The sequence below is a fragment of the Oncorhynchus clarkii genome, chromosome 10, assembly GCF_045791955.1.
Source record: "Oncorhynchus clarkii lewisi isolate Uvic-CL-2024 chromosome 10, UVic_Ocla_1.0, whole genome shotgun sequence".
In the NCBI taxonomy this organism is placed as follows: domain Eukaryota; kingdom Metazoa; phylum Chordata; class Actinopteri; order Salmoniformes; family Salmonidae; genus Oncorhynchus; species Oncorhynchus clarkii.
The window spans coordinates 15579875-15592356 of record NC_092156.1 but is presented as its reverse complement, the minus strand read 5'-3'; the positions used below and the strand labels follow the sequence as shown (position 1 = coordinate 15592356).

Here is a 12482-nt window from a genome sequence, read left to right as displayed (position 1 = left end):
TTCCCTTTATATGGCGCACTGGGCCCTGGTTAAAAGTAGTGTACTATAAAGGGTGCCATTTGGGGGACACCCAATGACTCATGGGCTCTACTGTATTGTGGCTCACATGTTAAGATGTGTCCCTCAAACAGAGTATTAACTCCTCTTTTCACAAGGGGATTCTGTCTCTGTCTTTGCATGAGCGCCCACACTGTGCCTGGGTAGAAGTCGTCTCTAGGGTCAGATTACTCTCCCCCAAATCCTAACCACAACTATTTAGGGTAAAATGCAAAAACTGATCATATATCAGAATCTAGAGGCAACTTCCCTTTACTCTGTGTGGTCTATGTGGGCACCAACCAGGGTTGGGGTCAATTCCATTTTAATGAAACTATTCAAGGAGGTAAAGTGATATTTTGTCAACTGAAAAAAGGGAACATTGGGATTGGAATTTCAGTTTACTTTCTGAATTCAACTAATTGAAATGGAAATTAACCCCAATCCTGGTGCCCACACTACTCTCCCAGCATGCATTGGTTCTGGACAGAACTGACCCTTGAAGCAGATCTAGGATCAGCTTACCCAGCTTATATTAACCAGTCAATGCTAACATTAGATCAGCATTGGGTCTGACAAGGGTGAAGCTTTTAAAAAAAATGTTTTTTTTAATTAGGCAAGCCAGTTAAGATCTTAAGAACAAATTCTTATTTACAATGACGGCCTACCAAAAGGCAAAAGGCAAAAGGCCTCCTGCGGGGAGGGGGGCTGGGATTAAAAATGTAAAATAAATAAAATATAAATATAGGACAAAACACACGGCAAGCTAGCTGCCCAGTGTTCTGTTCCTTGGCATGTCCCAGAGCACCACTTCCTTAGGAAAACATTCCACTGACACCGTCTGCACCACACTGCTATGCTGTTGTTGCTGTGGGCTCCACAACAGTACACAAACCCTCTCACATGGGCACCACACACGTATTCATTAAGTCTAAGATATTCTATGCACACATAATACAAACACACACTGTGCACACTGTGTTTGTATTATGTGTGCATAGCATATCTTAGACTTAATGAATACGTGTGTGGTGCCCATGTGAGAGTGCACAGTGAACAATATGCTACACTGAACAAAAATATAAACACAACATGTAAAAGTGTTGGTCCCATGTTCATCCCAGAATATGTTGATATGCACAAAAAGCTTATTTCTCTCATATTTCGTTTACATCCATGTTAGTGAGCATTTCACCTTTGCCAAGACAATCCATCCACCTGACAGGTGTGGCATCTCAAGAAGCTGATTAAACAGCATGATCATTATACCGCTGGGGACAATAAAAGGCCACTCTAAAATGTGCAGTTTTGTCACCTAACACAATATCACAGATGTCTCAAGTTTTCTTGCTGACTGCAAGAATGTCCACCAGAGCTGTTGCCAGAGAATATGATGTTCATTTCTCTACCATAAGCCGCCTCCAACGTCGTTTTAGAGAATTTGGCAGTACGTCCAACCGGCTTCACAACCGCAGACTATGTGTAACTATGCCAGCCCAGGACCTCCACATCCGGCTTCTTCAACTGCGGGATCGTCTGAGACCAGCCACCTGGACAGCTGATGAAACTGAGTATTTCTGTCTATAATATAGCCCTTATGTGGGGAAAAAAACATGCTGATTGGCTGGGCCTGGCTCCCCAGGGAGTGGGCCTGGCTCCCAAGTAGGTGGGCAAAGGACTGCGCCCCTGCCCAGTCATGTGAAATCCATAGGTTAGGGCCTAATGAATTTATTTCAATTGACTGATTTCCTTAAAGGAACTGTAACTCGGGAAAATCGTTGAAAGTGTTGCATGTTGTGTTTAAATTTTTGTTCAGTATAGATGTGCACCAACAAAAGACAGAAATGCATGTACAATGCATACAGGAATGCACGCAGGCACATGCACGCTCTATATGCACACACATCTACACAACAAATTGACCAGTGTTACCTAGTGTTGATTTTCCGGTGTAACATTTCTAGTGTTGATTCAGGAGTTAAATTAACACTCAGTGGTGTTGTCCAGGGTCACGCCAAGGTTCTTTGCACTCTGGGAAGAGGACACTGTGAAGTTGTCAACCGTGATGGAGAGGTCTTGGAGCGGGCAGGCCTTCTCCAGGAGGAAGAGCAGCTCTGTCTTGTCAAGGGTGAGCTTTAGGTGAGATCCAAGCTGAGATATCTGTCAGGCTCGCAGAGAGGCGTGTCACCACCTGGGTGTCAGAAGGGGGGAAAGGAGAAAAGTAGTTGAGTAGGAGAGACCATATGAGGATATGACAGAGCCTAGTGACTTGGTGTATAGAGAGAAGAGGAGAGGGCCTAGCCCTGGGGGGCACCAGTAGTACGAGTACGTGGTCCAGACACAGATCCTCTCCACGTCACCTGTTAGGAAGGATCTGCCAGGAAGGATGCAATCCAGGAGTGTGCAGAGCCTGAGACACCCAGCCCTGAGAGGCACAATATGCAAGTGTGTACCCACACGCACACAAACACAATTCAAAACACACTTATCAATATGGAGTTTAAATGAACACCGTATTGAATTATAATCTGGGTTGTTCGAGTCCTGAATGCTGATTGGCTGAAAGCCGCGGTATATCAGACCATATACCACAGGTATGACAAAACATGTATTTTTACTGCTCTAACTAAGTTGGTAACCAGTTTATAATAGCAGTAAGTATACGTCAGCATAAAGCATGCTTTCTGCAGGATGTGCTATGAAAACAATGAAACATTCAAATAAAGTAGAGACAAGAAAAGGAAAAGAGAGGCTCATTTGAAGGGAGGGAGGCAGGAGCAGTGGTGTATTCATAAACAGAGAAGTAGAGGAAGGGGGCAGTTCACTGGAGAAATCAAAACAGAAAAGTTGGGAGGAGAGAGAGAGAACGAGAGAGGGAGGGAGGAAAGCTTAACAGACAAACAATGAGCGACAGACACCGGGGGAGAAGAGAAGGACAGACAGACAGAGAGAATAAACGGGTGGACAGACTGAGTGAGTTGAGGATTTTCAGAGCCAGTGAGCTGGAAAAGAGAAGTGGACAACCACTGTGCCCCTGAAAAGAGTGCATGAAGAAGGTAGGGAGGAGGGCTGTGAAGACAGAAGGAGAGAGAGAGGTGAGATGGAGGGTCTGCAAAAGGTTGAGGGACCGAAATATCTCATGGACCGTGGACAGTTCTGTAACTGTAGTGAGATTTGAGGAGACCATAAAACATGTACCTGAGGTATAGAGTAGTGTATGTTTTGGCTTGACCACATACAGTTCTAGAAAATGGAGATACAATTCTGTGAAAGAGGTGGAATATTTTGAACTTTGAAGTTTTAGAAGGACGGAAGAATTGACGTATGAGGTGGACGGGAGACGGAGATTACAAAGCAAAAAGTCACTTGGAGGAAAAAATTGAGACAATCTTTTTTACACATTAACACAATCCTCCATCTACTGTAATATTGCAGACACTGCATTTGGACAGAAGGAGAGAGAGAGAAAGAAGGAGAGGGAGAGAAGGGACGCACCAAAAAAGGGCTGGAGTTAGAGTCGGAGTAACTGCATGCTTAACAGACACTGTAGAGTCACGGGGAGAGAAGAATAAGGGGGCGGAGAGACAGAGAGACAGAGAGACAGAGAGACAGACAGACAGACAGACAGACAGACAGAGGGACAGAGGGACAGACAGACAGACAGACAAAGTGACAGACAGACAGTGGAACATTTCAGCTGGTGTAAGCCCCCAGCAGTCACACACAACCACACCCCCCCACACACACAAACACAAATACACACACTGTACAGAGTGAAGGACTGACAGATGACAGGGGAGTTGCAAGGGGCACAGAGCAAGGATAGCCGGATCGAGAGAGAGAGAGGGAGGGAAAAAGAGAGAGTGACAGAGACAGGGAAGAAGAGAGAGAGCGGGGAGGCACTGTAAACTACAGGAAGCCCCGGTGTGAAACAAACAGGGGACAGTGGCTAGAAGAGCTCCACTCCAGAACAAGCCACCAGTCTCCATGGACTCCAGGGAGTCGCAGCACCGCTGAACCCAGGCCCTCCCCTGCTGAACAGCATGTCGGCGGGCCCGGGACCTCGTGACTCAGACCTACTGCTGTTGGAACTCCAGGCCCCAGGGCCGGTTGGACTGCAGACACTGTTGGACCTGCTAGTGGGGGTGTACCAAGAGTTCCACTCGTTACCCCTTGCCAGGGAGAAGTACGTCTCGAGCTTCCTACAATGGGGTCAGTGTCTTACTTGGAAAAGCTTTACTCTGTGTGTGTGTGTGTGTGTGTGTGTGTGTGTGTGTGTGTGTGTGTGTGTGTGTGTGTGTGTGTGTGTGTGTGTGTGTGTGTGTGTGTGTGTGTGTGTGTGTGTGTGTGTGTGTGTGTGTGTGTTATCTTCCATGTCTATTTACTGTTGAGGGTCTAAAACCTGCCTGTGTTTGAATATGCTTATCCGGCAGGCCTAATGTGTGGAGTTTGCACTTTTGGTATTATCCATTGGTTTCTTTGCTCCATGTAAACGAAATTAAGAACACAAAGTATTTGAAAGAAAACACATTTCTTGCAATGATGCAAAAGAAAGACCTGGATTGTCACATTGTGTTTTCACAAAATCACAACACCCCCATGAGTCATTATTCAGTCCCGTCCTCCTGTCAATCTGTATGGAAACGTTGAAATGTGCATATGAGACATAGCAACCCAGTGACACACACCACTCAGGTTCTCTTCTCCCTTTATGGCGGGTGTACATGGGAGGAGAGGTCTCTGGACTGTGTTTCACAGGGCAATGACACACACACAGACATGGTATGATGACTGCATTGCTCCATCATTGCTCATACGCTCTTTGTATGGGGCGTAGGGGTGTGTGTGGGGGTGAGGGGTGTATGTGTGTGTGTGTGTGTGTGTGTGTGTGTGTGTGTGTGTGTGTGTGTGTGTGTGTGTGTGTGTGTGTGTGTGTGTGTGTGTGTGTGTGTGTGTGCGTTCTCACTTTCAGATCAAAAATAGCCGCAATGATTTCCCTTCATCCAACAACTCCCATCCAGACATCATACAACCATCTTGCCAACGATGTGTATGCGGTGTTGCAATGGGCTGTGTCGTGAACATAGAGCACGGTGTGCTCAGCATGTGTTTGTTGTTGGTGACTGTATTTCAATTACCACTGTACCACATTGTATAATATAAAGTGTAAACTGTTCTCATAGTAGAAGAGTGCAGTGCAGAAACAAGGTTGTACAAGCCAACACCCCTCTGGTAACCCTCTGCCAGTCCTCATGAGCCCCTGGGATAAATCAGCTGGTGTCAGTCTTAACGCACACACACACACACACATACACACACTGTACAGTAGGAAATGACAGGACTGTTGACTGACTGCCCCTTAAGCTACTAACCTGTTTTATTGGGAACATTGGCTTCTCTGTTGGACATGGACTATGTGACAAGAACTCCTCACATCTTCCCGCCGCTCTTTTCAACCCTTCAACCTTTAGTCTCAGTCTCAGTCTCCGTCTCCGTCTCCGTCTCCGTCTCCGTCTCCGTCTCAGTCTCAGTCTCAGTCTCAGTCTCAGTCTCAGTCTCAGTCTCAGTCTCAGTCTCAGTCTCAGTCTCCGTCTCAGTCTCCGTCTCAGTCTCAGTCTCAGTCTCAGTCTCAGTCTCCGTCTCCGTCTCAGTCTCAGTCTCAGTCTCAGTCTCAGTCTCAGTCTCAGTCTCCGTCTCCGTCTCTGTCTCAGTCTCTGTCTGTCTCCGTCTTCTCTCTCTATCTCTCTGACTTTTGTCACCCAAGCCAATGAACTCTCAACTAAGTCAGACATACTGTATGCTGTAACATATGGTGAATGAGTCCACATATGGCAATACATGTCACAGTATATACAATGTTCCTCCTCTCTACCTTGAAGGTATCACTGATCTGACACAGTTAAAAAGGGTTCCACCGCATCGCCTCCACTAGTCTATGCCATGTCAGATCAGTGCTTACAGTAGACTTGATTTCTCCTGTGCTCTAAATGAATTAACTTTCAATGTACAGTATTTCAAAATACTTCATAAATGTGTGTGTGTGTGTGTGCGTGCGTGCGTGCACACAAAATTGGGTTTTTGTGTGTGTGTGGGTCCGCATGCTTCCGTGTGTGTGCGATTTAGTCCAGTGTCCAAGGGCTATCAAATGTCAGTGATGGAGGTTCCTATTTTGGTCTGAGCATGTGTCCAGGCTCGCTGTGGGATGAGGGTACATGACAGTCACAGGAGGCTGCTGAGGGGAGGACGGCTCATAATAATGGTGGAACAGAGCAAATGAAATGGCATTAAACACCTGCAAACCATGTGTATGATGTATTTGATACCATTCCACTTATTCTGCTCCAGTCATTACCACGAGCCCGTCCTCCCCAATTAAGATGCCACCAACCTCCTGTGATTACAGTGTTAGATGTGGAAGGATGACCAGTGATGCAGCAGGGTAGCTTAGATCAGGCTGAGCAGGTTAGATCGCCATTCAACTCCAATTAACACAGTCAGCAAGGATCCAAACGCTTAACACAGTCAGCAAGGATCAAACCAGCACCAGAGTCTGTCTGTCTGTCCGTCCGTCCGTCTCTCACTGTGACCTGTCTCTTTCTGTCTCTGAATCTTTCGGTCTGTATCTGTGTGTGCCCTTCTCTCCCTCTTTCTCCCCTACCCCCATCTCTCTCTCTCTCTCTCTCTCTCTCTCTCTCTCTCTCTCTCTCTCTCTCTTTATCTCTCTTTATCTCTCTCTGTGTAGGGTTTGGTCTGGTCTGGTCACTCCCTACATGGCCTTAACAACAGGACGAGTGTTCGATGGGGACATGGCCAGAGTCAACATGCTCAGAAACGAGCTGTGGCTCCATCTCCTTTTCCACTTCCAGACCTTTTCGCTGCCGTAAAACAAGTGTCCGGTACTGTTGGCACGTAGTTCAAGAGGACTAGAGCGATGCATGTCTAAGTCTGGGTTTTAGGTCTTATTAGAGTCTAATTTCTTATTTTGACCTTTCTGTGTATAGACCGCATGTAAGGAGAGGGAAAACACATAACATAATTTCTCCCGCTTTGAGGATGCAAAGCCAGGGTTGTCCACAAATGTATTACGCACTGGGGAAAAATGGTTGAATCAACGTTGTTTCGACGTCATTTAAAAAATATATACAGTGCCTTGCGAAAGTATTCGGCCCCCTTGAACTTTGCGACCTTTTGCCACATTTCAGGCTTCAAACATAAAGATATAAAACTTAATTGGGACACAATCATGAAGTGGGACACAATCATGAAGTGGAACGACATTTATTGGATATTTCAAACTTTTTTAACAAATCAAAAACTGAAAAATTGGGCGTGCAATATTATTCAGCCCCTTTACTTTCAGTGCAGCAAACTCTCTCCAGAAGTTCAGTGAGGATCTCTGAATGATCCAATGTTGACCTAAATGACTAATGATGATAAATACAATCCACCTGTGTGTAATCAAGTCTCCGTATAAATGCACCTGCACTGTGATAGTCTCAGAGGTCCGTTAAAAGCGCAGAGAGCATCATGAAGAACAAGGAACACACCAGGCAGGTCCGAGATACTGTTGTGAAGAAGTTTAAAGCCGGATTTGGATACAAAAAGATTTCCCAAGCTTTAAACATCCCAAGGAGCACTGTGCAAGCGATAATATTGAAATGGAAGGAGTATCAGACCACTGCAAATCTACCAAGACCTGGCCGTCCCTCTAAACTTTCAGCTCATACAAGGAGAAGACTGATCAGAGATGCAGCCAAGAGGCCCATGATCACTCTGGATGAACTGTAGAGATCTACAGCTGAGGTGGGAGACTCTGTCCATAGGACAACAATCAGTCGTATATTGCACAAATCTGGCCTTTATGGAAGAGTGGCAAGAAGAAAGCCATTTCTTAAAGATATCCATAAAAAGTGTTGTTTAAAGTTTGCCACAAGCCACCTGGGAGACACACCAAACATGTGGAAGAAGGTGCTCTGGTCAGATGAAACCAAAATTGAACTTTTTGGCAACAATGCAAGACGTTATGTTTGGCGTAAAAGCAACACAGCTCATCACCCTGAACACACCATCCCCACTGTCAAACATGGTGGTGGCAGCATCCTGGTTTGGGCCTGCTTTTCTTCAGCAGGAACAGGGAAGATGGTTAAAATTGATGGGAAGATGGATGGAGCCAAATACAGGACCATTCTGGAAGAAAACCTGATGGAGTCTGCAAAAGACCTGAGACTGGGACGGAGATTTTGTCTTCCAACAAGACAATGATCCAAAACATAAAGCAAAATCTACAATGGAATGGTTCAAAAATAAACATATCCAGGTGTTAGAATGGCCAAGTCAAAGTCCAGACCTGAATCCAATCGAGAATCTGTGGAAAGAACTGAAAACTACTGTTCACAAATGCTCTCCATCCAACCTCACTGAGCTCGAGCTGTTTTGTAAGGAGGAATGGGAAAAAAAATCAGTCTCTCGATGTGCAAAACTGATAGAGACATACCCCAAGCGACTTACAGCTGTAATCGCAGCAAAAGGTGGCGCTACAAAGTATTAACTTAAGGGGGCTGAGTAATTTTGCACGCCCAATTTTTCAGTTTTTGATTTGTTAAAAAAGTTTGAAATATCCAATAAATGTCGTTCCACTTCATGATTGTGTCCCACTTGTTGTTGATTCTTCACAAAAAAATACAGTTGTATATCTTTATGTTTGAAGCCTGAAATGTGGCAAAAGGTCGCAAAGTTCAAGGGGGCCGAATACTTTCGCAAGGCACTGTATTTGTGATGACGCTGAATCAACGTGGAAACTGATTGTATTTGCAAAAAGTAATCCCCGTAAGGGAATTTTATATTATTTTCCCCAAAATGTTTACCTAAATCCAATGTCATTGTGACATTTTTGGTTGATTTCACGTTGAATTCATGTTAGTTGACAACTCAACCAAATGTAAATCAAAAATAGACGTTGAACTGATGTTTGTGCCCAGTGGGATATCATGGAATGATCATGTGTCAGCAGCTACAGAGGAGCTATGAGTATTCAACCTGGGATAGTTCCTTATCCTCTGTATGATATTGGTATTTCGCATTGAATATTTTGCATTATTATACCATCTCCCTAAAAATCAGGATCTTTGTTATAAGATGCCAAATAGAGGAGGGGGTGCATAGATTCTGCAAAAGTCTAATGATGCTGTGTGGATGCTGTAAAAAAGTCACCTAACTTACCCATCTGTCACTCCAGACTCTAGAGGGTTTACCTGATGTGACCCAACCTTGACTAGAGGATTTACCTGATGTGACCCAATCTTGACTAGAGGGTTAACCTGATGTGACCCAACCTTGACTAGAGGGTTAACCTGATGTGACCCAACCTTGACTAGAGGGTTAACCTGATGTGACCCAACCTTGACTAGAGGGTTAACCTGATGTGACACAATCTTGACTAGAGGGTTAACCTGATGTGACCCAACCTTGACAAGTCATTTCCTCTACTTTCAACTTTTTGAAAATGTTTACCTCCCCCCCTCCCCCCTCTGTCTCGCTCTCTCTTTTCCTCTCTCTGTCTCTTTCCATCTCCCTGGAGGAAAGACATGTCCATTTATGAGGCTGTGTGCTGGTTGGTCTGGTTGGCACTGTGCGCTGGTTGGGCTGGTTGGCACTGTTCCATCATTAAAGGACTAGGGTAAACAACACAGGCGGGAAAGCAGAGGAGAGGAGAGGAAAGACTCTCAGCGTCCCCCCCACCCCCACCCCACACCATACCATACTTTCCATCAGGCCCTGTTTTCTGTCAACCAGTGGGTGTGTGGTGTGTGTGTGTGTGTGTGTGTGTGTGTGTGTGTGTGTGTGTGTGTGTGTGTGTGTGTGTGTGTGTGTGTGTGTGTGTGTGTGTGTGTGTGTGTGTGTGTGTGTGTGTGTGTGTGTGTGTGTGTGTGTGTGTGTGTGTGTGAAGGGGAATACAGCTGGGCAGGATGGGTGGAAAGGAAGAATGGTGATTTCTGACCCCATATCCTCTCCTGTGGTTTTACAATCATCATCTCTCATCAACCAAGCATGTCCTGCTGACACTCCTGGGTGAAGTTTCCCCTAGGTACAGATCTAGGATCAGCTCCCCCTCCCACAATCCTAACCATTAGTGAGGAAAATGCTAAACTGTCGCAAGATCAGCGTCCAAGTGAAACTTCACCCCGGAGTCATTCTCTGACATGTAGAGAGAGGCTGGTGGGTTCCTACACTGCTTTTGATTAAGCTTGCCTGGCACATTGGAACCAATACAATTGTCCCAAATGTGCAAACAACGCCAATCCGGTACTCTAGGCTGGCTAAAGCAAATGCTTAAAGGATTTGAACCCAGGTCTGATGGCTGGGTTGCAGAAATTGCCTTATTCATCTGGAGAGTCGCAAGAAATGTGTTGAGGGTCCAATGAAAAAGTTTTTATATGGGTCACCGCATGCGAAGTATTAAGATCCACTGTTCTTGGGTGTTCCAAAGCATTGCTATGAGCTAAAGAGATGGTTTTGTACAGCCTCAATATTGGCTGTCCACATTGTTGGTATTGGTCCTGATGAAAATCCTGGACAGATTCCCCAAATCTACAGTCACATGCCAGTCACAACAGCCGCTGTGCACAAGTACATCGCTCCATTCTAGAAGTCTATAAAGGAATTTAATCTGCATCCCAAATGGCACCCTATTCCTTACATAGTGCACTACTTTTGACTGAAGCTCTGTGGGCACTATATAGGGAATAGGGAGCCATTTGGGACACAATCAAGGAAGCCAAAATATTTGGTTGTTTCTACAAGATGCCTGAAAGGCTGAGTGGGTCTGGAACCTTCTCTCCATTTCTCTATTCCTCTCTCTCTCTCTCTCTCTCTCTCTCTCTCTCTCTCTCTCCCCCCCCCCCTCTCTCTCCCCACTAAAACAGTTTATACTGTTGCCTTGGTCTCGCTCGCATTCCTCCCCACAGGAGAAGGGAGTGAAGAAAAAAAGAAAACCAAGGGGCTGGAAAACTTGCCTTAAAAAAGTATTAAACGATGGCAGCTATTCTTAGACACACTCTTAGACTATTTCAGAACACCAGTGCCTTAAAGGGGATCTGGCTGCTTGTTACTGTCATATGAGCATACATTTTTAGCGTGGTGGTCTAGCAGGAATCGAACCCACGACTCTGGCAATGCAAATTTCATGCTCTACCATCTGATCCACAGTCTCTCCAACCACACACAAAAATACACATGCGTGTGTTTTGGCTGTTTCTGGGTTGTATTTCATAGGAGGCGGGTGACCCATGACACTTGGAAGTGTTTGTTTGAAAGGTTAAAGGAAACAGACAGCTTTTGCCAGGATGCCCGGAGGTCTTCTTGTTAACAGTCTGTGTGTGTGTGTGTGTGTGTGTGTGTGTGTGTGTGTGTGTGTGTGTGTGTGTGTGTGTGTGTGTGTGTGTGTGTGTGTGTGTGTGTGTGTGTGTGTGTGTGTGTGTGTGTGTGTGTGTGTGTGTGTGTGTGTGTGTGTGTGTGTGTGTGATGAGGGCCATCTACATGAACAAGCACAGTGTCTAGATCTAGTCCTTACTCCAGGCTTGTCAGGCCTGCTTTTGGAGGATGTGAGTGTATAAAATATATTCTCCATACAAAGGTTGACCCTAGTTAGAATTTATTTATTTTCAAACACCCGCTTTCCATGTCTTTTCTCGTGAAATCAACAGCCTCTCTGCCCTCTCTCCTCCAATCACAGCGGAGCCCCTGGTGAGGCAGGTGAAGAAGACACGCATCAAGAGGGATGACTTCCATATCTTGAAGGTGATTGGTCGAGGGACCTTCAGTGAGGTGAGAGGACGCCGCCAAAAGTCAAGGTGCACTTTGGACAATTGAATCTTATCTCCGTGGTAACGTGTGTGTTGCTGTATTTATAGGTGGCTGTGGCGAGGATGCGTAGCACACAGCAAGTGTACGCGCTGAAGATTATGAATAAGTGGGACATGCTGAAGCGAGGAGAGGTAAACACACACACACAGGAACCTTCCCACTGGGCACAAACTGGTTGAATCGACGTCGTTTCAACTACAAAAAAATAAGTGTGATGACGTTGAATCAACATGGAAAACTGATTGGATTTGCAAAAATCAACATAAAGAGTTTTTAAGCTATGGTCTACCCTGTAAAACACGTTTCACTGCACTTATCTGGTGTAAGTAACAATATTTTATCATTTTAAAGCTAAATATAATGACATGGTTCAAATGTTTCTTGTTTTCATGTTAAATTCACATTCATTGACAACTCAATCAAATGTAATTTGAATCTAGACATTAAAATAATGTCTGTCCTTAGTGGGTTTTACTATTCACATAACAACGGATACATTTTGTATTAGAACCAACTTCTTTGTTGCTTCTTGCGTCTACTGTAAAACAACATCCCAGCTAGCACATAACGTTCTGAGAATGTTG

The 12482-nt window shown here is 45.1% G+C and overlaps 1 protein-coding gene across 1 annotated transcript in view; it reads left to right on the top strand.

Moving 5' to 3' along the window:
* Window positions 1–2915: 2915 nt before the first annotated feature.
* Window positions 2916–12482, top strand: part of LOC139418056 (myotonin-protein kinase-like) — a 31473-nt gene continuing 21906 nt past the window's right edge. Inside the window, exons 1-3 of the mRNA XM_071167209.1 lie at window positions 2916–4248; window positions 11768–11859; window positions 11946–12029. Of these exons, the coding sequence (XP_071023310.1) occupies window positions 4080–4248; window positions 11768–11859; window positions 11946–12029 (345 nt within the window). The 5' untranslated portion in view covers window positions 2916–4079. The remainder of the gene's footprint in view (window positions 4249–11767; window positions 11860–11945; window positions 12030–12482) is intronic.